This window comes from Talpa occidentalis, unplaced genomic scaffold (assembly GCF_014898055.3).
Source record: "Talpa occidentalis isolate TD23 unplaced genomic scaffold, MPIMG_talOcc4v2.1 talOcc4.17, whole genome shotgun sequence".
Lineage (NCBI taxonomy): Eukaryota > Metazoa > Chordata > Mammalia > Eulipotyphla > Talpidae > Talpa > Talpa occidentalis.
Genome location: NW_023601754.1, coordinates 57,196,336 through 57,224,174, shown reverse-complemented (window position 1 = coordinate 57,224,174; position 27,839 = coordinate 57,196,336). Strand labels below are relative to the sequence as shown.

The following is a 27,839-nucleotide window of genomic DNA, read 5'->3' as shown; positions in this document are numbered from 1 at the left end:
CAAGGAAAAAAAAAAAAAAAATCATTTATTTGGCAACAAAGGCTAAAAAGATTGCAGGCTGATTTTATTTTTTAAATTCCATCTTTATTTATACATACATACAAGCACTGGGTACAGTCAGAAGCCTGGGAGGGTGAGAGAATTCACCAGAGCCAGAGCGGGGAGCAGAGCAGGCAGAAGGACCGAAGGACACTGCTGAGGGGAGCAGCGGGCGGCAGGAGAGGTCTGCGCACCATGTGGGATCCTCCTCCGGTGGCCGGGGAGCAGCCGGGGATTGAACCGGCACTGCAGAGGCTGCGGGGAGCTTCACAACCCAGCGCTCAACCGCTGCGCCACCGGGGAGGCCCTGCAGGCTGATTTTAACAGCTAAAGTGCACAAGAATTCTTCATGTCCTTCAAGAATTGGATTCTCACTGGATGAAAACCACAGGTACTCCACACAGAACAAGGGGCCACAGCTTTATGTCAGCTAACAGTCTGCCTCCAGGCACTCTGCAGCTCACTTTCTCTTGTTTTTCTTTAAACCTGGAAAAACACACAACTGCTACTTCAACAAGTTATTTTCCCTCTCCCATGTTTAGAAACAAATACTTATGTTCCCTCAGACAGTTCCTTCTGGAACAAATTTTCCTCTCTTCCCCCAGCCAGCCCCAGTGGGTTCACCTTTACAGGCTCTGGGGCTAGGACAGGAGGTAAGACTTTTGAGTGTTTCTTCATTGGGAAATCTTAACTATGCCCACTTTGCATGCAAGTTTGCTCACCTCAACACTTCAGTATGGAGTTGAGCAGACACGTGGCTTTTAGTTTTTCTGCAAAACAACAATTGGAAGCCTTGTCAATTATCCCTAGAAATCCCTGTTGAAAGTATTTGCAGTCTGTACAGGTATCAACACATGCTTTACAGAAGTCACCAGCCAGTCCAGAACTTCACATTGGCTGTAAAACCGATTCCCACGGTTACTACATTTCATTCTCAAGAAAAGCTCACAGCTCAGAAATACCTTTCAGTCACAGTGATCAGACTGGGGCGGTATTGAACTCATCACTGGTGAGTAGGAACTTATCAAAGAGTTTGGTTTTAGCCAGTAATGTCTTTGCCTGGTTTTCCAAAGTGTTACATACAATCTAGCAAATTTTATGCAGCAGTGAGAAGTCAGCAGTGTTTTTACCTGAAATCATTCCTGGTCTCTGACAAGGTGCTGGACCTATAAGAAACAAGACAGTTAGGGATGTTCACCTGCAGCATGTTGTTCCCACCTAAGCCACCCTTCCTGGGAAATCAGATTTTTGAGTCTCAACAGCAAATGATCAGCCGAACGAGATTCCATGTAAGTCATCATATATATGTGCCGAAACAGGCATTTTTCTACCCAAATATGCTGTGTGCCCCCAAAGATATGCAAATGACTCACCTTTGGGCAAACAAGCAGGTTCCTGGCAATTGCACCTAAGAAACACAAAACTGTTAGTGCAAAAAAAGTTCCTTACACAAACCTCCCAAACTGACTTCTCCAGTTTCTCAGGTGTTCATGTATTTTCATTGTATAAATCATAGTGAGCTAGTTTGATTCATCACAGAAACTGCGTACTTGGTGTAAGCCTGAGACATAAATCAACTAACCTTCTAATTACAGTCCTTTGGGTCTTTCAGGTGGTCCTGAAAGAAAAAAAGTCATCTAATTAGCAGAGTATCTAAAATCAGGCAGAATAGCCTCGTTATGGTTAATGGAGAGATTAAGAAAGTCAAGCAAATACTATCTCTGAGCATTGATTTGCTGTTTCCTCAGGTCCTTATGGAACAAATTCTCATCCTCTCACAGTCAAGCTCCAGGGGGCTCACCATCAATGGCATCGGAGGCAGGGAAAGACAAGAATGTGTGTTCTCAATGGTTTTGGACTCTGGGGCAGGGTACAACTATTAAGGTTAAAGTACTCACCATGCTAGACTCTTTCTGGGAGTTAAGACCCTGGAGAGCAGTTCAACAGGCACCTATGAGAAACAAGAAATCAAAGAATATCACTACAATTAAGAGGAATCATCAGCCAGGAACGAGTCAGTAAAGGCTGTGGTAAATAAAGTTATTCCAATGTTGGGAGAAGCAACTTACTTGCAAGAGATGAATACATCATCATCACAACCATCTGTGAAAGGGGAGCAAAATCAAATAGTTACTTAGAAATATTAGATTGGAATGAAATTTCTCTAGCAACAAACTGCCATCAGAACTCTAACATGCTATTAATGGTACCTCACAGAGGATCAGTGTATCAATTCAAATCATCTGACAGTGACTTGTGGGGGAGAGAGCTTTACCCTCAAGTACCAACTGGCTGCTCTCTCCTACCCCAGGACATTCATTCATTCCAGGAAGAGCAAACTGGCAACACGGCCCCACCAGCCACCTGGCTCTCCTGGAGATGACACCCCAACCTCTCATTTTAAAAATTACCTTGATCACGTCAGGATGTGGGTGAGCTCCTCCAGACTGGTGACTGAGTTGCTGGAGTAAGAAAAGGGAGACATCACAAGTGCCCAAGAAAAGCGCCCCAAACCCTCTTAGTGCTTCCGGCCCACTTCTCAGGAGTAAGATGACATCACTTTTAAGTTCAGTCATATGCTTGTCATTTCACGTTCATCATGGAGTGGTCAAAGAAGTTTGCAGGAGCAGGTCCCATGTAAACCTTTACCCCACTCTCCCCAATGGCATAAACCACCGTACACCCACCTGGGGCATCAACGTCAGGCTGATCTTCACAGGGATCATTCTTGCCACGTTCATGCTCTTCGGAGCTTAGCCACATCTGAAAACACCGAAAAGAACCTTCCCTAAATTTACACCCCTAACGGTGTTGGCGCCCTTACCGCGCATGAAAAACAAGACCCTCCAGTTTCGGGCGCGAGGGGTGCTACTCAGAATTCACGTGGTTTCTCCAGTAATCCATCAGAAAGAGAGAGTTCGATTACTGTTATCATCCCCGTAGCACACCCCATGAGGCCCCCAAACACCCAACTGAGAACAAAGGCGGCCACGAACACTCACTCCGACCAAAGGGGTCTTCCCCATTCTCCAGCGTCCGCCGCCTGAGCCCTGCAATGAGAACACGAGGTCATCGAGGATTATTTCGCAGCCGGGGCTTCCCGTGAACACGCCTGCGGGCGGCTGCGCAAGGCCCGACTCCTCAGAGTTTCTTTTCCTCACGGAGCTCAGTACAGGTCTGTGAAAAGGTGCTCATCATGGAGAGGCGCGCCGGCGCCGCCCGCCGCCGCCATTTTGCCCTTCACGAAACCCGGCCGCCGCTTCGAGACCGCCACGACCTGGCGGAGGTGCCCCCCAGCCCGCCTCCCCGCCAGTCAATTGGGTGCAACACAAATAGAGACCCGAGGCTCGCTACGCTCACGAGGGCATTCATTCAGGAGCACAATGCAAAGGGACACACTCACCACCGCAGTAGAAAAAAGCGAGGCCGAGCTTACACCGCGCTACACTTAAATACCATCTCGCAGAGGCTCACGGGATTTGGGGGCGGAACTTCAGCAGGCGCACGCGCATAACGACGGCGAGTGGGCGCCTGGGGCCTTGTGGGTAGACGTTTACAGGAAGGTGGGCGTGGTGAGGAGTTGGGGCGCGAAAAGGTGCGCATGCGCCCTGAGGTAAGGGTGGTGCACGAGGGCGCCAGCGCATTGCGGCGGAATCTCGGCTGCTGCCTTCTTGAGGTTCTAGGCGCGGAGACCCGGGCTTCGCGTGGATCCTGCACTGACTCCCAGTCTCGGTCCCAGCCGGCCGCCCTCATACCCTTCTGTCAGTCCCCCTTCCCACACACACCCTAAACCCGTGCGCAGGGTCCTCCTCTATGGATCCCGAACTTCCAGAACCCTCGACCGACGTCGTCTCGGTTCCAAGCCAGCCGTCCACTGCGCATTCTGAGCCTGATGCTCAGGGTCCCAGCGAGGGGGGCGACTCAGGTACTGGGCCCCCGAATGGGCTCGGGTGGAGGGCCCTTGCATGGAGGCATTTCTGGAATCTGCCAGGGGTGGTGCTCCACTTAAGTCTCATGGCTGGGTCTGATTTTTCCCGACTGGTCCTGCTGTCTGGTTAGGTTTCGCCAGGCTTTGCTTGTAGTAGGGCTAACATTTGAAGCACGATCTGCTTGAATCGATCACTTTAATCTACCAAAATTCTGAGAGGTATGTCCAAAAACGGACCAAACAACATTAGTTCATCAGTTGTGGTAAACAGTGTACGTGCACGTTTTATAGACATTCACTAAGTTCTTCTCTGCTTTTCTGTATGGACTCACCTAATACTATCACCTTAGGAGGAGGGTGTTTAGATAATGTTATAGCTGAACAGCAGAACATAAAACTGGAAGCAATTTCCAGGCCAGATGAGAAGGGTGTAGAGTGTACAGCTAAATAATTTGAGCTGAAGCTAGTGAGGCTAAGGCCAGTGAAAGTTTCTGAGAAGGGAGGTGATAAGAAGTTGAGGAATAAGAGGGAGACAAGGATATTAGATTGTCACAGTAATTTACAAAACGGGATTTTGTACTGATGAGTGTAATGGCAGTGGAAATGGAGAGGATTCAGGTCAGGGGTGATTCAGGTCACATACCTACAGGAATGTAAGCTATGCAAGTCATGTAGTGAAACAATTTGTTGTTGTTGACTTTGGCGAATTAGGCAGCCCCTTCTTAGCTCCAACTGATTGTTGCCTTACTAGAATAGTCTCAGAAAAACCTGACTGAGAGATCCAGAAATTCAGAACTGTGTTTTAATAGGCCTTTTTTATTTTTAAAAAAGGTTTATTTATTTATGCATACAAGAGCTGGGGTACAGACCAGAGGTATGTGTGGGGGTGGGGGTGAGAGGATTCACCAGAGACAGTGGGGAACAGAACAGGCAGACTGACTGAAATACACTGCTGAGGGGAGCAGCCTGGAGAGAGGAGAGGTCTGCTGCTCCATATAGCTCCCTGGCTGGGGATGGAACTCAGGCCTTAGTGGCTGGTGATAGCTTCATAGTGCTGAGCTTAACCCCTTGCGCCACCAGGAAGGCCCAATAGGCCTATTTTAAATGTTGGCATCTAATATAAAAATTTCAAGTGCCTTCTGTGAGCTAATCAAAATTTACCTGTGGGCCAAAGGTGGTCCAGGACTGAGTTTGTGACCCTTTGTGTGGCGATCTAGGAAAGGAAATTTCCTATGGACATTTGCATTTTGGGAGCTACAGAGGGGGTTGAATGGGATAAAGGAAAAAAAGTCAATGTTCTTGGCAGTGGGACATCATGGGTGACCTTTTAACATGGATCCCACTGATACTTGTTGAGCACACGCTAGGCACAGGAGATGAAACCGGGACAAAGCCGGAGCCCTCCTTTGTGCCCTTGGAGCTTATATTCTGGTGGATAGGCAGAAACAAATACTATGTCAAGTGGAGTTAAATGCTATGGTAGAATTAAAAAACGGTTTTTAAAAGGACAGGTTTAGTAAGAAAAGGAGAAAGGAAAAAAAAAAAAAGCACCCGCATAGACACAGATGGGCAGAGAGATGCATGCTAACGTAGAAATAAATTAATCAGGGAAGGCCACAAGGAAGAGGCCTAACGGGAGGAAATACCATTTCTCTAGACAGAGAGGACCTCTCTGATAAGAGTAGACTTGCTCTACTTGACCTCTTTCTTGCATAAATTCCCCAAGGTCAGGAATCTTGTCTATGCAATTGATTATTTTACCCTCATCATGTACAAGACACTATTAATTCATCGACTGCCTGCGGCTGCTGTGAGGTAAATGATAAATGACGTTATTTGAACGGCGTGTCTCCCAGGATGCACGCTGCTCTACGGCGTTTTGCACACGGCGTAGCTCTGCCCCCTCCTGGCAGCAAGAGGCCCTGCGCTCCTTCGCGGAGGTGCGAACGAGCAGCGCTGGGTGACTGAGAGCTGGAGAAAGACGTTCACCTCTAATGCAAAAATTCAATTTGAGAACAGATTTTCTGTAACGGTGGAGGGATGCACCACTGGGAAGCTTTCCCAGGAAAGGATTAGACTGTTTAGGGGGAGTTGAAGATGTGGAATTAAGGAACAGCTTGAAGGCTGCTTTTGTGGTCTGACGAGCATGTCACTTGTAAGTTCTTTGGTTTTTGGCTCAAGATAAAGGATACTATCTGTTCTCGCCGTTTGGCATCTAATAAATCCTCCACCTGAGGCTACTATATCAAGTGGATTCTTGGAACATGGAAATTAAATAGACTTTCTTCATTCATTCCACAATATGGATAGTGCAGTAATTGCCAAAGTGGAATTATGATCCCTTTTGGGATAAATGTCAGTTCAAATGCGGATTGTTGACATTCCACTGGATGGCCGCTGCTTTCATCTCAGCTGATTGACTTCCCAATGCTCAGTTCCTTAATTTCAGCCATTATCCACTTTTCAGATGGCTAGAATCCTCAAGGTCTGGGTATTTTCCAGGCAGCCCCTGGATACTTTGTTTCTGGGTTCTTGGAATAAGCCTGGGTTTTGGCAGAGTTACAGTCTGTTGGACAGAGACAGTGGGTTGAAGAGTTTCTAACTACCTCCTCTGTTTGCTTGCTCTGTCTTTGCAAATCCTTTTTTTTTCTTTTTTAACACTCTGGGGGAAAATAACTTCCTATCTCTTGGCTGAGATCAAGTAATCCTCATCTGTTGGGAAACATATGAAATGAATTTTTGCAACCATATGGAAAGGAACCTTCTCCGACACTTGGCCCAGCTCCCTGCCTGAGTGTTAAATTCTGAAGACTCAGGACCTCATGTGGGTCTTTCTGGTCTCTGGAGCGTTGAACTGCTTGCTTTCTTTGCTTTGTCCCAACCTACTCTTGGAGACTAAATTCTTCCTGACAGAATCTAAGAAAACACTTAGCAACTGTAACATCATCAATTACCTTGGCCAGCTGTACAGGGGATTTTTTTTCCTTTTTAGTTAAAAATAAAAAGCCTTTCTTTAGGCAAATCATTGAACCATACCACTATTTCTTGAGCTTTCTTTCTGTCTACTTAAAATGTGTCCTGGGATGTCCTTTTCATCTTGGGTGGATCAGACTGTGTATAAAAGGTATTGGCGTTGGTTTGAAAACTTCTGTATTCTGTTCCTAATGGAGTTATTGTGAAAGTCCAGTGGAAATGAAGCTTCTGAGATCTTTTATTTTTGTTAAATCTTTTAATTCAATTTTTTATTTATTTCATTCAGAGACACTTAGTGATTCACCAACTCTTTTATGACTACATCCCTGGGGGGCACAAAATCTTTTTACATTCTCCTTGACAAATGAGAACTTTGTGTTCTTATAGTAAATAGTGAGATTTATATTTATCAACATACAGGGTAGGGTCAGAGGCTCTCCAGCTGCCTCTGCCATCTTTCTCTGCATTTTTTCTTGTCTCCTCTTCTCCAGGTTTATTACTTTGTTTTATTGTGGTTGAAGAGTTTGTTAAAAAACAAAATTCAAGGCCTCCCTGGTGGTGCAAGGGTAAAGTCTAAGTGCTATCAAGCTATTGCCAGCCACTGTGGTCTGAGTTCCATCCCCAGCCTGGAAGTTAACCCACATATGGTGCAGCAGACCTCTTCTGTCTTGCCTGCTGCTCCCCTCAACAGTGTATTTCAGGGCCTCCCCGGGGGTGCAGCGGTTGAGCGCTGGGTTGTGAAGCTGCCCGCAGCCTCTGCAGCGCCGGTTCGATCCCTGGCTTGCTCCCCAGCCACCGGAGGAGGGTCCCACAGGCGCGCAAACCCCTCCTGCCGCCCGCTGCTCCCCTCAGCAATGTACTTCGGTCCTTCTGCCTGCTCTGCTCCCCGCTCTGGCTCTGGTGAATTCTCTCACCCTCCTGCGCTTCTGACTGTACCCAGTGCTCGTATGTATAAATAAATAAATCTTTAAAACAAACAAACAGGGCCTCCCCGGTGGCGCAGCGGTTGAGCGCTGGGTTGCGAAGCTGCCCGCAGCCTCTGCAGCGCCAGTTCGATCCCCGGTTGCTCCCCAGCCACCAGAGGAGGGTCCCACATGGCCCGCAGACCTCTCCTGCCGCCCGCTGCTCCCCTCAGCAGTGTACTTCGGTCCTTCTGCCTGCTCTGCTACCCGCTCTGGCTCTGGTGAATTCTCTCACCCTCCCGCGCTTCTGACTGTACCCAGTGCATGTATAAAAACAAAACAAACAAACAAATAAAAATAAATAAAAAAAAAACATGCCTCTATAAAAAAAAAAAAAAATAAAACAAACAAACAAAAAAAACCAGTGTATTTCAGTGGATCTGTCTGTTCTGCTCTCCACTCTGTCTCTGGTGAGTCCTCCCCCCTCCCGCCCCTCTGGATTACACCGCAGTTTTGTATGCATAAATAAATAAAAATAAATATTTAACAAAAAAATACCAAAATTCACCATATTAGAGATCAAACTGACTTCAAGAAATTATCTACCAATTGGGCACGATCCCATCCAGGTGCTGCAAAGGCTCACGCAAAATGAAGGGTGTTTATAGACAGAAGGAGGGGTGACAAAATTATAAACAAAAGAGCAGATTATTTCAGGTAAAGCACCTTCCCTCAGGGGAAAGAAGGGTCTTATGCAGGTGACCTCACTGGTGCTGGCTAAGAAACTCTGGGTGTATAGGTTCAAGATCACACTTGGGGGAGAGGTTGAAACTGCAATAGCTATTATATCTGGTGCCCCACCCCTGCCCCATTTTATGCCTATTTTTTCTGTTTTTAACAGGCACAATTCTTGGCTTGCTTTTCTATATAAACAACTGCATTTTTTTTTTCAGATTTATTTATTCATGCATATAAGAACCAGGGTACAGGCCATATGTGCTGGAGGGTGAGATGCTTCACCAGAGACAGCACGGAACAGAACAGGCAGACTGACTGAACTGAAATACACTGCTGAGTGAAGCAGCGGGTGAGACAGGAGAGGTCTCTTGTGCCATGTGGGTATCTCCTGGGCTGGCTGGGATCGAACCCGTGCTGCAGAGGCTGCAGACAGCTTCATAGCTCTGTGTTCAACCACCTGCGCCACCAGGGAGGCCCCAACAATTGCATCTTATATGAAATAGCATTGTTTAAATTCCTTTTTCATTTATTTTATTTTTTTTTAAAGATTTATTTTTATACAAGAAGCAGGGTACAGACCAGATGCGCAGGAGGGTGAGAGGATTCACCAGAGACAAAGCGGGGAGCAGAACAGGCAGACTGACGAAATACACTGCTAAGGGGAGCAGCGGGGCGAGTCAGGAGAGGTTGGCTGTGCCATGTGGGTTGCTCCCTGACTGGTCGGGAATTGAACTCGTGCTGCAGTGGCTGCGGACAGCTTCATAGGTTGTGTCTCAACCCTTGCTCCACCAGGGAGGCCCTCCTTTTTCATTTTTATCCCTTTATCTTCACATACTACTTTTGACTTGTGGCTACAAGGAAAATACTCAGTTTGATCACTCATTTACTCACCACTTGTGAAGCACTTCCTCTGTGCTGCCTGGGAGCAGGCAGGCCCATGGACAGCGCAAGCCCCTGACAGTGCAAACACGGACCAGAGAGTGTAATAAAAGGGACATGAGTTATGGCAGAGGTTGGTGCATAACAGATGGGAAAATAATTTGGGGGCTTGGGAAAAGCTGTTATTTGAACTGAGTCTCAAATGCATAGGCGCTTATGAGACAAGTGTGGTGGATCAGGAAGGGCAAGGCACCGAGGAATGGCACTTACAAAGGTGCAGAGGCCTGACCAAGCCCAGCAGTGGTTTGAAGCCTGGTGTGGCTGAGGGGTGTTTCTGTGGAAGACTTGGGGCTGATAGGGGGAGGCCTGTTGTGTACCTGTACTGCATGCGGGAGGGGAGGAATGGACTTTATCTCTCTGGAGCCCTGGGGCTGAATACTATGTCCCTGGGGGTGTTACGTTGGACCATCTCTAGCAGTGCTTATGCCTGCACAGTTCTCAACCTTGAGCTTTCACACTGGGACAAAGTCTGCTCAGAGCCCCTGGTTGGCACTTATCCGCCCTGCCCAGGGCACCTTGGACTGCTTATCATCTCTGAGCACTGCTGTGAAGACCAGCCTGTACCCACTGACTGCCTCCCTCTAGGAACTGGTTTGACTCCCTCTGGGTGGGGCTGGGACTGGGCTTTGGGGTTCTGAAAGGGAAATGGTGGAGGCTGAGCCTTTTCTTTTCACACCCTTGGCTCTCTTTTGGCACCCCTTTCCACCTGCTATTCCATCAGATCTGGGCTTCTGCTTTCTTTCAAATACACAGCCACCCTGGCTTCCAGCCCAGGTGGGAGAGGGAGCGAGGACTTGTTTCCTTCAGCTCCGCTCTGAAAATAACCCCGCTGGCACTGCTTAGGAACAAGAAGTTCCTGAAGGTGTTGGCACCTCCTGAGTTGATGTCCAGCAGGCCCTGCTCCGAAGCCTGGTTCTCTCCCACTTACTCGTAATCTCGAGCCTCTGTGGAGAGAAGTTGAGTGGCCTTCAGGCCTCTGAAGTACTGGCTGCCCCCTAGGCCTAGGTAGTGAAGTGAGCCCGCGGGCAGGGAACCTGGGGAAACTGGGGTGACCTGCAAGGGGGGAGTAGTCTGGCGGTGGCATCTCCCGGTGTATTGTAGGGGGAGAAGGTGGCTGCCCTGAAGCCCAGCCTGGGAGCTTACTCGTGTCTCCCCTGGCTCTCCTAGCTATGGGATTCCTCACTGTGGACATTCCAGCACCAGAATCGGGGAGGGGCAGGGGGTGAAGGGGGAGCCTCCACTTCCGTCCAGATTCATCGTACAGCATCACGGAGAAGACTGGATTAGATTTAATTCAGTAAAGTTAATAAAGCAAAGGATTGTGGTGGGTGCTCATTAAATAATTGCTGCATGATGAATTAACTGAACGGAGTTCCAGATGAGTCTAGAAGGGCGAGTGGGAGTCAGCCGTGCGGGGTAGAGGAGGCCAAGCGCCAAGTTCTAGGGGCTGGGGAGGACGGGCCTGGTGGGGAAATGGCTGCGGTTGAGACCGGGCACCTGGGGTGCAAGAGTCCGAGCGAAGTTGGGGAGACCAGGAGGAGGCCTGAACCCTGAGCCTCAAGGGCGCATGTAGGAGGGTGCCCGCTGTGGTCACCAGCTTCCAAGTGGCCAGAGAGGCCCTCGGTGCTGGACGGCCCCTCCCGTCCACTTCCCGGCGCCGGGCGGGGCCGGGCCGGGGCACCCGCGGACCCCGCCCGCACAGGGGTGGCTCCCTCTTCCCGACCGCTCCGGGGCACCTGGGGGGCGGGCAGGCTGGAGGTGAGGAGCTGGGGCGCGCCGGCCGGTGACGCAGCCCCGGCTGTCCCCGCCTCCGCCGCCCGCTGAGCGGCCGGGGAGAGGGCGCACCCCGAGGTCCGCCTCGGGGGCGGGGCGGGGCGGGGCTCCGAGGCTGTCCCCCGGCCGCGCCCGCCGGCCGCAGACGCCGTCCCGGAAGCCGCGCGGGTCGCGTCAGCCGCCGAGCTCCGGCCGTCGTGTGGGGCGCGCAGCCTCCTCCTGAGCGCGCTCGCGGCGTGTGGCCGGTCCCGCAGGCACCATGAGCCAGGACGCCGAGGTGGACATGAAGGAGGTGGAGCTGAACGAGATGGAGCCCGAGAAGCAGCCGATGAACGCGGCGTCGGGGGCGGCCGTGGCGGGCGGCGCGGAGAAGAACGGCCTGGTGAAGCTCAAGGTGGCGGACGACGAGGGGGAGGCGGCCGCGGCCAAGTTCACGGGGCTGTCCAAGGAGGAGCTGCTGAAGGTGGCGGGCAGCCCCGGCTGGGTGCGCACGCGCCGCGCGCTGCTGCTGCTCTTCTGGCTCGGCTGGCTGGGCATGCTGGCCGGCGCCGTGGTCATCATCGTGCGCGCGCCGCGCTGCCGGGAGCTGCCGGCGCAGCGCTGGTGGCACACGGGCGCCCTCTACCGCATCGGCGACCTGCGGGCCTTCCAGGGCGGCGACGCCGGCCGCCTCGAGGGTGAGCCCCGCGCGCGCGCGGCCCCGCCGGTCTCCCTCCCCGACCCCGTCCCCGGCCTCGGCCGGCGGTTCTCCCGCCCGCGCCGGCTCCCGCGCCCGCACCCTGGGGCGGCCCCTCCCAACCTTCTTCGGAGAAAGCGGCGCCCCCTTCCTTCGCGAGGGCCGCGGACTCCGCACCCTCCCTCCCGCCCGGGACGCCTGGGGCCTGCGCAGCCGGTTTCAGAAGCCATGTGCCCGGCTCCTTGCGTCAGCTGCCCCCGAGTCCCGTGACCCCCACGCTTAGTCCGGGGAGAGGAAGAAGACATCAGGGGCCTCTCGGAGGGAATCCACTCTAGTGCTTCTCCCCCATTTCAGGTCTGAAGGGGCACCTGGATTACCTGAGCACGCTGAAGGTGAAGGGCGTCGTGCTGGGCCCAATTCATGAGAACCAGAAGGATGACCTCTCTGCGACCAACTTGGAAAGGATCGACCCCACTCTTGGCTCCAAGGAAGATTTTGACAATTTCCTGCAATCGTCGAAGAAAAAGAGTGGGTGTCCGGGAGTTAGCAAGGAAGCAGCCAGGAAGAGCTTAGGATTCTGGCCAGAGGACAGGCAGGATAGGAGTTTTTGTCTGGTCTATTCCTGCCCACCTCGAGTGTTGCTCGGGCAGGTATAGGAGAGGTGTGCTGGGCTTCAGTGTAAGATGGGTTTGTCAAGTGATTAAGACAGTTCTACTTGATTGTTATCCCGAGTAGGTCGTTTACCTTCAGGCCTTCGGTGCCCTTATTTGCAAAATGTAGGGGTTTACTAAGTTGATGATATTTGAACTCGTGAAGAGTGGATCCTTTTGGGAAAAGAAAAACACCAAATTTTTCTCTTTCAGCTCAATAGAGAAAGGTTTAAAATGGTTCACTTTGGGGGTGGGGAGCCTAGGACTCATTGCTTCACTTTCCCCTCCCCACTGCGTGCCTGAGACCACTAGGATCTTGAGGCCCTTCTTTGTGCACACCTGTTTCAGAGCAGCGGGTTTGGCCAAGGTTCACATCGTAAGCTTTTGTATCGAGTTATACATAGGAAATACTTTGCAGGCTTGTGTTTGTTGATTTCCTCCTTTCTCCTCATTCCAAGGTCTTTCTCATAACTGCCTTTTCCTCCATTGTTCTAGGCATCCGGGTTATTCTGGACCTTACTCCCAACTACAGGGGCCAGGACTCGTGGTTCCAGCCTGCCCAGCATGCCGATGTGGAAACCAAGATGAAGGTGAGTGTTGGTGCCATGGCAGGTGGGAGCCTGCCCTGTAACCTCGCCCAGCTCCGGTGCAGGGGCCTTGCGGGTGTGCCCCTCCCACAAGCAGGAGAATAGGCACTCCCATTTTTGTTCCTTTTTTTTACTGCTCATCTTTCTTGTTTCCTTGACTCTGGGTTTGATTTTTCTTCCTTTAGGGAGAGGAAGCCTCTCCTCTGTGGGAATCCTATCCTGTCTGGTTTCCCAGTTCTTGTTTGATGTATTTTGGCATGGAGCCCAGTTTGAAATTACAAGCATTGGGGTCTCCTATGTGTCTGCAACTGGACTATGTGTTTAATTTAAGTTTTCTAACACCGTGTATAACTCCACATGGTTGCGATCATCTCCCCTAACCTGTAAATGAGGAAGTGAGGTTCAGAAGGACTTAACTGCACAAGGGATTTGTGGTCCCAAGTAGTCTTATTTCTCTTATCTGCCTTCCTGGAGGAACAGGCTCAGACTCTGCTCAGCAGGCCAGGAGAATGGCTTTGAATGTCACCTCAGTTCCTGTTGCTTGCACTCCAGGACACTGGCCACTTCAGATGGAGTGGAACAGAAATGGGGCCAGACCCTGACACTTGGCTGGCTTTCGTGATTCTGAAGTAGAAGTGTGTTCTCTCAGCAATGCCACCCACCTTGGGGTGCTCCAGTTCAGTCCTCACTAATTGCTAGAAGAATTTTTAAAATTGGCTGATGAGGGATTGTTTTCCGATGGCATGGCACAGGGGCTGGTAGTCTCAGTTGACTATGGAGACAAGAGGGGAGAGCATGTGGAGCAGAGAGAGAGGCAGCAGGCATAGCGTTCTGTGCTACGTGGCCCTGGCACACCAAACCTGCAGGCCTGGGCCTGTTGTGCGCCTCTTCTCAAGTCCTTGTGTAAACTGCCTGGGGCTGTGCTTTGAAGCTCATTCTTAACATTCGTGGCCCTGTTCTGGCTGGTTTTTCACTTATACCATCCCCAGGCTCCAGGAAACCCAGACCCTGGGATCTTGACGAGCCTTTGGGGTCACATCTCTGCAGGGGTCTTGGCACGCTTCCCTGCTTCTCTGGGACTGTTTCCTCATTTCAAAAATGCGATTGCACACATGTTACAGGAAGCTATCTTTATGAACACAGCTGTTCTCTTGGGCTTTTCTATAGGTGTCAAGAGGTTGAGATCTGTGGTTCACCCTGGGAAGGAAATAGAGAAGTGAAATGCTATGGCACTGGACAACCAAGGATAGCCGGGAATGGGGGAGGAAGGGGTCATGGCTAAACCTGTACAACAGGGGTGGGAAAGGGAGCCCCTTTAAGATGAATGGCTCTCTGCAGGCAAAGGCAGTGTGTGGTGGGTAAGTTTAATGCGATCTGAAGTTTCTGACTGGTGTTGCTATTTTTTCTCTACTCTTTTCCCCCTTTCCCTGTAGGATGCTCTGAGTTTTTGGCTTCAGGCTGGTGTGGATGGCTTCCAGCTTCGGCATGTGGAGACTCTGACGGTACGTGCCCTGCCACGTGAGTGGAGAGCCTGGGTGAGATTAGGGCCTGGATAGGACCTCGTGGTGACCTTGTTCCTTCACTCTGCTCTTTCCCTTCTAGAATGCACCTTCACTCTTGACCGAGTGGCAGAATATCACCAAGAGCTTCAGTGAAGATAGGTGGGTACCAGGTCCCCCCCCCATACTGTGTGAACCCCTCTGAATCCTAGGCCCAAGCCAGGGGGGAGTTCCTTGTCCAAGAAGCTTTCTTTGCCTCCACACTTTCTTCCTCGGTCTCTACTTACCTTGACCCCTGCTCGGCTCTGTGCAGGCTCTTGATTGCAGGGACGGGCTCCTCCGACCTTAATCAGATCCTAAACCTGCTCGAATCCACCAAGGACCTGCTGTTGACAAGCTCATACCTGTCCATGGGGAATCCTAAGGCCCAGATCACTCAGTATTTGGACGCCATTGGTGATGGCTGGGGCAGCTGGGCTGTGAGTACCTAGGTGGAGGAGGGGAGAGGGGCCTTTGGGATGTTGGGCTGTGGGGAGAGGGAGGTAGAGGTGCGCTTTGGGGCTCACCTGTGTGTGCATTCCTTCAGTTGTCTCAGGGGGAGCTCATGACCAGGTTCGTGCCGCCTCCACTCCTCCGGCTCTACTACCTGCTGTTCTTTACCCTGCGGGGGACCCCAGTTTTCAGCTATGGGGATGAGATTGGCCTGCAGACAGCTGGACAGGTATGGCTGCTGCCCCCCAGTGCAGTGCGGGGAGGTGTGGCCGTCCCCCGTGGCGGTTCTATGCGTGGCGGCAGGCACACACGGATCTTGGGTGCAGCTGCCTTATCCGTGGCTGTGTGACCTGGGCAGGTTATTTCCCCTCGAGTCCCGATCACCTCCGTGATGCTGCTTTTATGGTAGGGTTGTTAGGGTCACATGAGGATGTGTTTTTTACAGCAGCGTCTGGTGCCCGGCAAGTGTGGTCGCCACTGCTCACTGACTGAGGGGAAAGAGGCGACTCCATGCCTCCAGGAACTCAGAGTCAGTGAGGGCGTCCGCTGAGTAAGCAGAAACTTGCCCGGCAGCGAGTTGCAATGGGGACACCGTGAAGGTGCTTACTCAGCTTTAGTCCCAGGCTGAAGGGGGGCACCTGTGTCCTTACCTGTGGAGCCAGCCATTCCCCGAGGCTTTTGTTCCTCCGAAGCCTGGAAGAGACGTCCACGCACAGGGGAGCTGGAGGGAATGACGTTGGACAATAAGCCAATAAACAACGATGACAGGGGCTGAGAAGGGCTGTGCCCGGAATTGCAGGGGCTTAGCGAATAGGGATATTTTACCTTGAGCCACCACAGAAATGCTGGAGAGGGCTGTGCAGAGCCCGGAGGCAGGGGCGCAAGGGAGCTGGCCTGTGGATGTCTGAGAGACGAGCCCTCCAGGCTGGAGGGACCTGAGGTGGGGCCTGCCTTGTCCCGCAGGAGTTAGGCCTGGGTGGTGGTGCGGAGGCTATGCCTCCTGGGGGCAGGAGAGGAGGGTCAAGGAGAGCCGGCCCAGGCCTTGTCCAAGTCCAGGGCCTTGTCCAAGTCCGGTTTTCCCTGCTTTGCAGCCTGCGAAGGCCCCAGTCATGCCTTGGGGGGAATCCAGTGATCCTAGCACGGCTGGATCTGGAAACACCAACCTGACTTCTGTGAAGGTGAGGCTTTAGCGGGCAGCCGTCCACGGGGTGGTGGCTGTGGGGACTGCTCTTAGGCAGTGCTACAGCCTGTCCCTCTCTGTCTGCATCGTTCGCAGGATCAGAGCAAAGACCCAGGCTCCCTCCTCTCACTCTTCCGGAGGCTGAGTGATCAGAGGGGCAAGGAGCGCTCGCTGCTGCACGGGGACTTCCACGAGATCTCCTTGGGGTCCAACCTCTTCTCCTACGTCCGCCTGTGGGACCAGAACATGCGTTTCCTGGTCTTGCTCAACTTTGAGGAAGTGGGCCAACCTATCAGTTGGCAGTCTATCAGCCTGCCTGGAGGTACCAGCCTGCCAGCCAAGGTTGAACTGATGCTCAGCACAAAGTCTGGCCGCACGGAGGGCTCCACTCTGGATCTGGAGAAACTGACCGTGGAGCCCCACGAGGGGCTGCTCCTGCACTTCCCCTACGAGGCCTGACTGGGAGCCACTGCCTTCCTCTCCCCACCTCGGTCCTTCGGGTTCTGGGTTCTTCTTCTCCTTTTTTATTTTTTATTATATGTTACAGATGAACCCCTCAAATAGGGGTTTTTTGGGCATCAAATAAAAGTGATCCCTGCCTGGTGAGGTCTTGTCTTCCATCCACTCCTCTGTTGTGGGGATGTCGCTTCCCTTTGCCCCTCCGCCATCCCCTGCTCCGGGCCAGAGAGAAAGGGACCTGCCCAGGTCCAAACGAACTGCTGTGACCAGGGTCACGCCCCCCAGACTGTGCAGGCGCTCTCCTGGAGGGCTGGAGCTTGCTGGCTCTTTTCTCCTTTCCTTGGGCAGTGAGCTCTGGCCAGCTGTTGGCCTGTTTTTTTTTTAGGCCTGGCCTTTCAGGGAGAGAAAGTGGGAGGGGTGGCTGTTTTCTACAGATGCTTCTAGAGAATACTAGAGGTCATTTTTTCAACAAGAATTTACTGAACACTCAGCAAGTCCAGGAGTTGTTCTGGGTCCTGGGGTGACAGGAGGGAACAAAGTACAAAAGTTCCCTTTGTCTCTTGGGGCTTATCTTTCTAGTGAGGAGAGTAAAAAGGGGTGTGGTGAAGGTTCAAAGAGGAAAAAGCAAAGCAGGAATTGAGGGAGGAGTTTGGGGTGATTTGAATAAGTCTTGACTGAGGGAGGGAGCCTTCCAGTGCTCTGGAGTGGGAGGAAGCAGGCTTGCCCCTGGAGGGGGAGGGAGAGGGGTTGCGTTGAGTCTGCTGGGCTGGGGGTGGGCAGGTCAGTAGGGTCACATGGCAGGAAGCAGAGTCTGGCAGAACGCACAGGGAGGGCGCAGTGCCCACAGACTGGCCTCCCTCAGATGTACAGCTGCCCTTGGTGGGTAATTTGTTAGAATGACTCAACTAGGGAGAGCACAGGGCAGACACTGTCAATCAACCAAGGACAGGTATACGGGGCAGGGCCTAGGAGTGTTACAGGGCAGCCCCGATATTGAACGGGTTGCCTGGTTGTGGGTCCTCACCCGCGCGCTTAAAAGGGACTTATGAATACTCCACTACAGTCACACACAAAAGGTTAATAAAAGGTTTATTTACAAGGGAAAAGGAAATAAGGAAAATGTATAACTCGGGGAGAAAATAGGAAAATAAAGTCTTTAATGCGACCTACCCGATCAGCTGACCTGGAAACCCAAAGGCACTCTCAGAGCTGGCTGAGGGCTGCGAGCTGGCTGAGGGCCAAAATGGGGGAACCCCTCCAAAGCCCACGTGTCTGGCTTTATACCAACCTGGCTGCTTAACCCCACCCTCAGTTCCCAGCCACCTTCCCTTTGGTGGTGATGGGATTTGGAGTTCCCAGTGTCTTTGGCTTTGGCCTGGGGTGGGGGTGGAGTCCACAAAGCCTATATGGAATTAGCTTTGGGACATCCTTTTCCCCCTAACAGGAGGGGTTCAGACCCCAAGTCCTGGACACCCCTCCTACTGTTGGACAACCCACCCTGGCCAACAGGGATGCTCCCCTGAGCAGTTGTCCGTTTTTCCTTGTTTAGTCGCATGGCCTAGGACACTCTCCCGGAAGTCTGGCTGACACCTTTACTCTATTCCTCCAGAGGTTGCATGTCCCAAAGCCTTCATTATAAATCTCATTAGAACATCCCCAGATAGTCTGAAGTCCCCTAAGACAGGGACATATCAGGCGGGACATTTTAGGGGCCTAGAATCAAGGCCCAGGTATCCCAGGTGCTGAGGGCAAAGGGCTGAGGTGGAGTAGGAGCTGTGGGGTTTGAGCAGTGACCTGAGCTGACTTGGAACAGGCTCAGTGAACAGGTGTGAACAGGCTCAGTCTGACTGGCAGGGAGGCTGGTTTGGATAGTTGTTGCCACTACAGCCTGTCATGGTTATCAGGTGGCAACTGTGGCAGCTGTTTGGCTCCTGCATTTATTTTGCAGGTTTATTGGGTCTTGGGGAGTCAGCGCTTCTTAGATGGGTCCCCTGGTGCCCTGCCTCCATGGGCTGGGGCAGGGGTTAGACCTGGGTCTCTAGGGCTTCCTGGTGGAGGGGCAAGTTCCAGAGATTAGGTGCCTCAAAGGGAGGTCCTGTCCTCTTTGCTCATGTGTTTGGACCTGCAACTGCCCAGGCAGGAAAGCGAGGGCGGGACACTGGAGGGAGGGTTGCCATGGGAGGTGCTTGGAGTACATTTCCTGAGAAGACACCAGCAGTCTGCCAGCTGGCCCTGCTCCCCGCTGAAGACCCAGCCCCTGTGGCTGTCTTCCTGAGATTCCCCACCCTGCCCTCCTTGGGGCTCCTTCCTAGGGTCTGGGCTCAGCTCTCCCCATTTTCTCCTTCCCCTGCCTCTTAACCTCCCTCTGGTCCCCATTTGCCTCAAGGTGCAGCCTCAGTACGCCGCCTCAGGATGGCGTGTTTTCAGTTTACCGTGGACTTTCTCTTAAAACACTCGGAAAACATACCTGATGCCTACCATGTTAGCCTTGCTCAGGTGTGCGGGGCGCTGAGAGGCCGTGGGTCCGTGCACATTGGCCAGCCATCCCCACCGCCCATCTCCAGAACTTTCTCACCATGACACTGTACCCATGAAATGATAACGCTCCCCATATTTGCCTTTAAAAAGGCAATGAATAAACTAAAAGTTAAATGAAATATTTCTTTAATGAAAATGAAATGAAATTTCCATCTGTATGGGGTCCTGGGATGTCTGACTTCTGGGAGGAAGACAACGGGTAAAGATGTCAGCTGGCAGGCCCCTGTAGCCTATCAGAGCCCCTCACTTAAAGGAGGGAGGGAACTAAACCAGATGGGTCATAGAAGTAGCCTCATTATCCCCCAATTAGCTTAAGAAGGAGACAGTCTCACCCTGCTGCCAGAGAGAAGGGAAGAGACCAAAATGGTCTTCCCGGGTGAGACAGCAAGTTGACGCCAGGGGTGTGGGTGATGCTGGGGCTCCCGCAGGAAGGCATTCACTTAGCACACGGTTTCTGAATGACTGCCCTATTTCTGGTACCACCCTTAACTTTCCGGACCCAGGGTGGACAAGACCCAGCCTGTAGGATTTCCAGTCTCCAAAGGACCAAACGCTTGGAATTCGAAGCTCTGGAGAGAGACCACCTCTTAAGGTTTTCAAAGGGATCATCTGCTCGGTAAGACTCACTTTTTTTTTTAAGATTTATTTATTTATGTATACAAGAGCTGGGGTGCAGGCCAGAGGTGGGGGGGGTGAGAGGATTCACCAGGGACAGAGTGGGGAGCAGAACAGGCAGACTGACTGAAATACACTGCTGAGGGGAGCAGTGGGGAGACAGGAGAGGTCCCCCTGGCAGGGGATTGAACTCGAACTGGAACTTGTGCTGAAGTGGCTGTGGATTGCTTCATAGTGCTGATGCTTAACTCTTCGCGCAACCAGGGAGGCCCCAAGACTCACTTTTTGGCTCTTAAAATCACTGTGCTAAACCTTTGGGGATCTTGTTTACAAAAGCTGAGGGATGAGAGAAGTAAAAGCAGCCCCTGGCCCCTGCAGTGGAGCTGCCATTCGGACCCTGGCCTGAACTCTGTGGCCTTGTCCCCTGTGCTGCTGGCTTGGCCTTTCCCAAGGTCCCGGGCCCTTAACAGCCCTTGGGGGATGGAGGGGACTGACATTGCTTTTGGTGACAGGTACTTCTCTGGTACCATCTGTGCTGTGCACTGTGTGCATAAACTGGATTAAGACCCTGTTCTGGGCTTCACAGTTGGGTGTAGAAGCAGGTGTGGGTAATTGCCGTCTGAGATAAAGGTGGAGCAGGGGGCAGCAGTGGACGTGACCCCACGGAGGCCAGTGGGAACACCTGACTTAGGAGAGAGTAGGGAAGGTGTGGAGGCTTCACCTGAGCTGAGCAGAGTCTCTAGCAGTCATTTGTGGGACCCACATACAGAATGGAGCCACCGGGTAGGGAATGGAGTGCCTCTGCTCAGCTGGGACAGCACTGGAGAATTTGGGGGCATGGTGAGAACCAGGGGGAGGCTAAGGCACAAAGGGCGCTAACCAGGCTCAAGTTAACTCCACATGGCCCAGAATGTAGAGCAGTGGTTCCCCACCTGGTTCTGGTGATGGAGAACCTTCTGGAAAAATCTCTTGCATCCACCATCCACAGAATTGCCAAAGGAGTAAGCCTGGGAGTCATTTTTAACTAACTTTCTAAAAAGCTTCTTGAAGCAGTTTGGGTATCACTGGGTCCAGGTTGCCCGGATGTGCTTGGTTATGCCTGAGGACAGTGATTAGTCCTAACTTTTCTCCTGGACTTTCTGTTTCAGAAGGTATGGGATGGGACACCACAATCCATGTAAGAAGCTTTGGAAAGAAGGAGAAGGGGCATTGCTGTCTGTCACCAGTGGGGAACCATGGGGATGTGTTTGGGGAGGTGGTGTGGTCAGCCTAGTCCAGGAAGCTCAGACCTGCTCTGCTGTGGTGGAGAAATGTGTGGGATGACTGGGAAGGGGCAGCGGGGAGCCATTCAGGGAGCTGTTGCAAGAGCCCAGGAAGATTCCGAGATTGAGGCCGAGCGAGCGTGGAGCCGCAGAGGTGGGGGTAATGTTTCAAAAGAAAAGGGCGATTTCATGATCGCTTAGGTGAGAGGAACTGAATGTGCTAGGAGGCCGACTTGTGCAGTGGGTCCTGAGTTTTGAGTTTGGGAGACTGAGTGAGCAGGCTGGGACATGGGGTGGGGGCAGGGGCTGGAGGCAGTGGGCACTGCAGACGTGCTGGGTTAGGTGGAAGTTTCCAACAGGGCAGTCTATGGCAGTGGGGGAGGCAGGGGCCATGCCATGGGTGTGACAGTGCCCTGGGGAGCCTGCGGGGTGAAATGGGCACAAAGTTGAGGCTGGAGCCCTCGGTCGGTGCTGGAGACATTTCCAGGACAGCGTGGAAGAGGGGCCCGCAATGGAGGAAGAACAGGAGAGAAGGGAGCCCTGGGGCTGGGGAGAGCAAGGCCGGGAGGAGAAGCCAGGTCAGGGCCGAGCAGAGCTGTCCCAGGTGACCTTTAGATTTGGTGACAAGGACATCATTGGTGCTCTTCTCCAGAGCACCTCCAGAGAGGGTGGAGAAACAGATTTTTCTCATTTTAAGAGTGGGAGGATTTGTACAAGTTTCTAGATAGTATCAGTCAGAGTTCCTGGTGTTCTGAAGTAGCGAAAGAATTTATTGAAAGGCCACCAGGAACTGCCAGGGGGAGGCAGGACCAATTTGGAAAGCCGGCAGGAAGCAAGCGCCAAGCAGCAGGAAGTACAATTGTCTTTTAACTGGAACAGCCTGGGAGGCTGCCACCCGGGGACACGTTGCCAAGGTGCGTGTGGTCGGGCACAAAACCTCTGGCTGCTAGGGTGGGGTGTGGGTGCTGCTGGAATTCACAACAGGCTCCCCTTGTGCTGGCCCTGGTGAGTCCAAAGGGGAGAGGTCTGTGTCCATGTCAAACCATGCATGGCCTGCACCCAAGGGGCATCCTTTACTAATTCAACCAAGGGTGCCGATTAATTCTGGTGGCCCCCGATAGAGTCAGGATGATTTTTTTTTTTTTTTTTTTTGTGGACCCCTCGCCGGTTGCCGGGGATCGAACTGGCGCTGCAGAGGCTGCGGGCAGCCTCGCAACCCAGCGCTCAACTGTTGCACCACCAGGGGAGGCCCGAGTCAGGATGATTTTAAGTTTTTTTTTTTTAAAGATTTATTTATGCATGCAAGAACTGGGGTACAGGCCAGAAGTGCGGGGTGTGAGAGGACTCACCAGAGATAGAGTGGGGAGTAGAATAGGCAGATCTACTGAAATACATGGCTGAGGAGAGCAGTGGGTGAGACAGGAGAGGTCTGCTGCACCACATGGGTCAGCTCCCTGGCTGGGGATTGAACTCATGCTTCAGTGGCTGCAGATAGCTTCAGGAAGCCCCCACCCCATCTTACTTTAGAAGTTACAGCCACATGTAGGCTATTACATTTTACTTCTACTAATCTGTTTGATGCTAATTTGTTCTGAGCCTCAGAAGATCCCAGAACAGGAAATAAGGTTGTCAGCTAAAGGGCCTCCCTGGTGGCTCAAGGGGTTAAGTCTCAGCACTACGCACTATCAAGCTATCCACAGCCACTGCAGCATGAGTTCAACCCCTGGCCAGGGAGCTGACCCACATGGTGCAGCAGACCTTTCCTGACTCACTTGCTGCTACCTCAGCAGTGTATTTCAGTACGTCAGCCTGTTCTGCTCCCCACCTTGTCTGGTGGATCCTCTCACCCACTGCATCTCTGACCTGCACCCCAGCTCTTGTATGCATAAATAAACAAATCTTAAAAAAAAAAAAAAAGGTTATCAGCTCAGAGTGAGGATTCAGGTGTCCTGGGTGTTGTTGGAGGTTTGAGTAGAGGGATTCATGGGAGAAGGTGAAAGTTAATAGAGGGAGGGGCTACCAAGGATCAATGAGTTGTTAAACTGGCTATGGGGGTTCTGCAGGAATTGGAGGTAGGGACAAAGAGGATTATCAGTTGTTATAGAAAACCAACCCAACCGGAACCCAAAGTGATAAATTAATTCCACAAAGTAATTCCATCAAAAGGCAATATTTTTTTTAAGATTTATTTTATTTATTTAAGCATACAAGAACTGGGGTGCAGGCCAGAGGTGCGGGGGAGGTGAGAGGATTCACCAGAGGCAGAGCTGGGAGCAGAACAGGCAGATCTGCTAAAATACACTGCTGAGGGGAGGGCAAGGCAGGAGAGGTCTGCTGCGCCATGTGGGTCAGAATCAAACTCATGGGATCTAACTCTTGCCACAGTGGCTGGTGAGAGCTTGATAGTGCTTTAACCCCTGCACCACCAGGGAGGCCCCAAAAGGCAATATTTAAAGACATCTCTTGCTTGGACTAAATGCAGCTCTTGCTCTAAGACTGTCTGTCTGTGTCTGTGCAAATGCCTTTTTCCTTAATAACTTTCCATGTGGTGCTGAAGAGAGACTCGGCTGAACTCTTTCTCAGGGGGACCCAAGAACCCCGACAGGAACAATGTATGAATAAACAGCTAGGATTTGGGCCTCCCTGGTGGCGCAGTGGTTGAGCGCTGGGTTGTGAAGCTGCCCGCACCCTCTGCAGCGCCGGTTCGATCCCTGGCAGCCGGGTGAGGGTCCCATGGCGCGCAGACCTCTCCTGCCACCCGCTGCTCCCCTCAGCAGTGTATTTCATCACTCTGCCTGTTCTACTTTCCGCTCTGGCTCTGGTGAATTCTCTCACCCTCCTGCACCTCTGACTGTACCCAGTGCATGTATAAATAAATAAATAAATCTAAAAAACAAAAACAAAAACAAAAAACCAGCTAGGATTTTCCTCTTCACTGTCAGTTTGGGCACCAGTAGCAACCACATCACCTACTTGTTAGAAATGCAGAGTCTCAGGCCACCCCAGACCTATTGACTCAGAGTCTGAAACTATGCTTTAGATCCCAGGCAACTCAAACGTACACTCAAGTTGGACAAAACCCGAGGCAGGACAATGGAAGTGACACCACTCGAGAGAAGTGGAGAATGACTACCAGGGAGTGTGAATAGGCTACCTCAGACCATTCTTTCTCTTGGTGGCAACTGATGAAATTCCATCCTTTGCCTTGAAAACTCCAGGTCTGGGCCTCTCTGGTGGTGCAGGGGTTAAAGACTCAGTGCTATGAAACTATTGCCAGCCACTGTGGCCTGAGTTCTATCTCTGGCCAGGGAGCTGACCCACACGGCACAGCAGACATCCTGCCTCGCCCACTGCTCCCCTCAGCAGTGTATTTCAGTCCATCTGCCTGTTCTGCTCTGCACTCTGTCTCTGGTGAATCTTCTCAGCACCCCCGCACCTCTGGCCTACACCCCAGCTCTTCTATGCATAAATAAATAAAGTAAATCTTTAAAAAAACAAAACAAAACAAAACCTCCAGGTCCCTCTAACTGGTGGTGGAAAAAACCAAAAACCTCAGTCTCAGTACCGTAAGGAGAAAATGTTCCCTCTTCTTCTGAAGCAGCAGAAATAAAACCAGATTCTTTTCTGCATCATAAAATGATCCTTGCAAATGTTATTTCTAATAAGGAGTCTTGTCAGACAATCGAACGTAACAGACTGTTGCTTTGTCCCGTGGAAGTAACCTTTCACTTTGAAAAAGCTTGTGACTCGGATTGCTTGTCTTCCTTAATAACCCGTTGCCCTGGCAATAATATTTAAATTCACATCTCTATTTTCGAGAAGGTATAATACCTGTGAGTTTTTTGTTAAGCTAGAAGGGGAGCACTGGCACAGCCCTCTGTTGCCACGTGCAGGAGGGAAAATAATTTCAGGGACTGCAAGATTTCTTCAGTGGGGGCCTCCCTGGCGATGTAAGGAATTAAGTCTCAGCACTATGAAGCTTGTCTGCAGCCACTGTGGCATAAATTCGATCCCCAGCCAGGGAGCTGACCCACATGGCACAGCAGACCTCTCCTGTCTCGCCCACTGCTCCCCTCAGCAGTGTGTTTCAGTAGATCCACCTGTTGTGCTCCCCATTCTGTCTCTGGTGAATCCTCTCACCCCCTGCACCTCTGGCCTACACCTTAGCTCTTGTATGCATAAATAAATAAATCTTAAAAAAAAAAAAGATTTCAGTAAAGAGTCTGGGAGTCTAGTCTCATTTAAATGAACACCTGGGGACCAAGTGACCAAGGAGCATGGGGGGTGGGTGAGGAGTGTGGTGAAGGCTGAGAATCCTACTGGGAGCAGGAGCTGGTGGAGGACAGGTGCAAGCATAGTGAGGTGACACCACAAGGCCCATGGGCAGAGACGGGAGCCTGCGTCAGCTCTGGGGCTGATCTACAAGGCACCAGGATATTACTCAGAATGCTTCGCTACCCATGCATAGGATCAGAGAAGATGGATGGTGGGTTTTGATATAAGGTGGTGAATTTGCAGTGGAAGCAAAGAGTCGGGTTTGTGGATAATTGGCATAGATGAATAATTGCATGGCCCAGGCAGCAAAAGTATATATGTAATAATGGTCACTCACTGTCTACTATGTCACGGATCTCATACCTGGTACTTCATTGATTCTGAGGGTCAGAGGAGCCCCAGAAAGGGAGACTGAGGACTTCAGGTGGTCAGGAGGGAACTCCTGTTTTCTGAGTGTTTCATATATAACAGAGCCAACATGGAATAAAGAAATTGGGATGGGGAAAATGAAGTAATTGGGGGGCCTCCCTGGTGGTGCAAGGGTTAAGATGCAGGCTGTGAAGCTGGCCACAGCCTCAGCAGCATGAGTTTGATCCCTAGCAGGCCAGGGAGCTACTCACATGTGGCAGCAGACCTCTCCTGACTTGCCTGATGCTCCCCTCAGCAGTGTATTTCAGTCAGTCTGCCTGTTCTGCTCCTCACTCTGTCTGTGGTGAATCCTCTCATCCCTCACACCTCTGGCCTGCACCCCAGATCTTGTATGCATAATAAATAAATCTTAAAAAAAAGAAAAATGAAGTAATTGGTCTGAGTTCCTAAGTGATGGCCCTCAAGCTCTTGCCTGGTACATTCCTGAGTGATGGGAGTGGGGAGCACCATTTGGTCTTTGTACCCAGATCCTGACACAGATCTCCTAATTCCCTTGGGCTTTCCTGGGTGATAGGAAGGAACATTTTTGTTTGAAGGAAGTGGTTCTTGATAGGCTCCTAGATTATAAGTCCCAGGATGGGCTGCTCAAGGAAAAACTAAACTGTGATTAGAACCTTGGAATTTTTACCGCTGACCTGTGCAGAGGAGGTGGGGTTGGAGATTGAGTTAATAATCAGTCACAGCTAGACGATGAAACCTCCATAAATATCCCTAAAGTATGGGGTTCGGAGAGCTTCTGCCTTTATGAACTTGGACAAATTATTTCATTATTCCAATGCCACCCATATGCCCTAACTCCCCAGATAAAAAAAGCTCCTATAGTTGGAACTTTCCAGATTTCACCCTTCTACCTCTTCATCAGTATCCTTTATCATATCCTTGATTGTATAAATGCCATGTGTTTCCCTGAGTTCTGTGAATGTTATAGTAAATTATTTGAGGAGAGGGTGTGGGTATCTCCAATTTGTAGCCAAGTCAGACACAGTGTGGGTAACTTGAGGACCTGCTATATAGGACTGGCAACTGAAGTGGGGGCAGTCTTGTGAGACTGAATGCTTCACCTGTAGGATTTGGCCTTAAGTCCAGATAGATAGTCAGAACTGGGTTGTAGGACACCCAGCTGGAGCTGGAAAATTGATCGGTATGGGAAATAACCCACCCATTTGGTGTCAGAATTTTTGTGATAACGGAAACATATTTTTTCCCTTTGAGTGGATCTGGAATATTCCAAGTAGAACAACCCAATTTTAGAGACTAGGATCTTGGGGGGCCAGTGTTCCCAGAAAAGACTGAAAAAGTAAGTAGAACTGAATGTGAAGGCTTTTGGAGGTTAAGGAGTTCGCATTTTCATTTCAAACTATTGACAGTCAGCCAGGAATTGACAGTATCAGGTCTACGCTTAGGCAAAATCATTTTGGCTGACGCAGGCAGAATGGGTGGGAGTGGGGCTAGGGAGGGCAGGGTTTGGCAAACTATGGCTGGTGGACCTGTTTTTGTGCCCACTGTGAGCAAGGAATGAGTTTTTTGCTTTTAAATGGCTGGAAAAAATAAAAAAGGAATATTTTGTGACACATGAGAATTATATGAACTTCAAATCTCAGTAAAATGCAAATAAAGTTTTATTGGCACACTGCCATGTTCATTCACCTATACCATTGTGGCTGCTTTCGACTTTACTGGTGTTGAATGGTTGCCATAGAGACTGTGTAATAGCTATAAAATATCCTTTATTTTGCCTTTTGGCCCACAGAGCCTACCTGTAAACCTTGCTAACCCCTGAATTGTGGGGTGCAATTAGCACTTCAGTTGAGAGGCCTGCACTACAATAGTGATGGTGGCATGGGAAAAATGGGATGCATTTGGAAACTCTTAGGTAGTGGTTATG

General features: G+C 51.2%; 1 protein-coding gene, 1 long non-coding RNA gene and 7 other non-coding genes across 11 annotated transcripts; 1 reads left to right on the top strand and 8 right to left on the bottom strand.

Moving 5' to 3' along the window:
- Window positions 1–36: 36 nt before the first annotated feature.
- On the bottom strand, window positions 37–3,495 carry LOC119250121 (uncharacterized). Of its 3 annotated transcripts, XR_005126227.2 has the most exons (11): window positions 3,443–3,495; window positions 3,042–3,089; window positions 2,727–2,802; window positions 2,451–2,501; window positions 2,109–2,142; window positions 1,938–1,990; window positions 1,622–1,657; window positions 1,413–1,447; window positions 1,170–1,205; window positions 762–809; window positions 37–525 (listed from the first exon to the last, which is right to left on the bottom strand). It is a non-coding gene; the product is annotated as an uncharacterized LOC119250121 (long non-coding RNA). The 3 variants fall into 3 exon arrangements; XR_005126228.2 differs by lacking the exon at window positions 3,443–3,495 and having other exon boundaries at window positions 3,013–3,436; XR_008552619.1 differs by lacking the exon at window positions 3,443–3,495 and having other exon boundaries at window positions 38–525; window positions 3,042–3,436.
- Window positions 597–722, bottom strand: LOC119250602 (small nucleolar RNA SNORD22). Its single transcript, XR_005126341.1, has one exon. It is a non-coding gene; the product is annotated as a small nucleolar RNA SNORD22 (small nucleolar RNA).
- LOC119250600 (small nucleolar RNA SNORD31) lies at window positions 986–1,053 on the bottom strand. Its single transcript, XR_005126339.1, has one exon. It is a non-coding gene; the product is annotated as a small nucleolar RNA SNORD31 (small nucleolar RNA).
- On the bottom strand, window positions 1,275–1,344 carry LOC119250599 (small nucleolar RNA SNORD30). The gene has a single exon (XR_005126338.1). It is a non-coding gene; the product is annotated as a small nucleolar RNA SNORD30 (small nucleolar RNA).
- Window positions 1,515–1,581, bottom strand: LOC119250595 (small nucleolar RNA SNORD29). The gene has a single exon (XR_005126334.1). It is a non-coding gene; the product is annotated as a small nucleolar RNA SNORD29 (small nucleolar RNA).
- Window positions 2,216–2,287, bottom strand: LOC119250596 (small nucleolar RNA SNORD28). Its single transcript, XR_005126335.1, has one exon. It is a non-coding gene; the product is annotated as a small nucleolar RNA SNORD28 (small nucleolar RNA).
- LOC119250597 (small nucleolar RNA SNORD27) lies at window positions 2,574–2,645 on the bottom strand. Its single transcript, XR_005126336.1, has one exon. It is a non-coding gene; the product is annotated as a small nucleolar RNA SNORD27 (small nucleolar RNA).
- LOC119250598 (small nucleolar RNA SNORD26) lies at window positions 2,907–2,982 on the bottom strand. Its single transcript, XR_005126337.1, has one exon. It is a non-coding gene; the product is annotated as a small nucleolar RNA SNORD26 (small nucleolar RNA).
- Window positions 3,496–3,652: 157 nt separating the features above from the next.
- Window positions 3,653–17,003, top strand: SLC3A2 (solute carrier family 3 member 2). Its single transcript, XM_037517727.2, has 10 exons — window positions 3,653–3,964; window positions 11,547–11,969; window positions 12,323–12,496; window positions 13,114–13,208; window positions 14,639–14,707; window positions 14,808–14,866; window positions 15,018–15,183; window positions 15,291–15,425; window positions 16,288–16,374; window positions 16,473–17,003. Exons 1-10 carry the CDS (start codon window positions 3,853–3,855, stop codon window positions 16,833–16,835), a joined length of 1,683 nt encoding a protein of 560 aa, XP_037373624.1. The 5' UTR covers window positions 3,653–3,852; the 3' UTR covers window positions 16,836–17,003.
- Window positions 17,004–27,839: the final 10,836 nt, after the last annotated feature.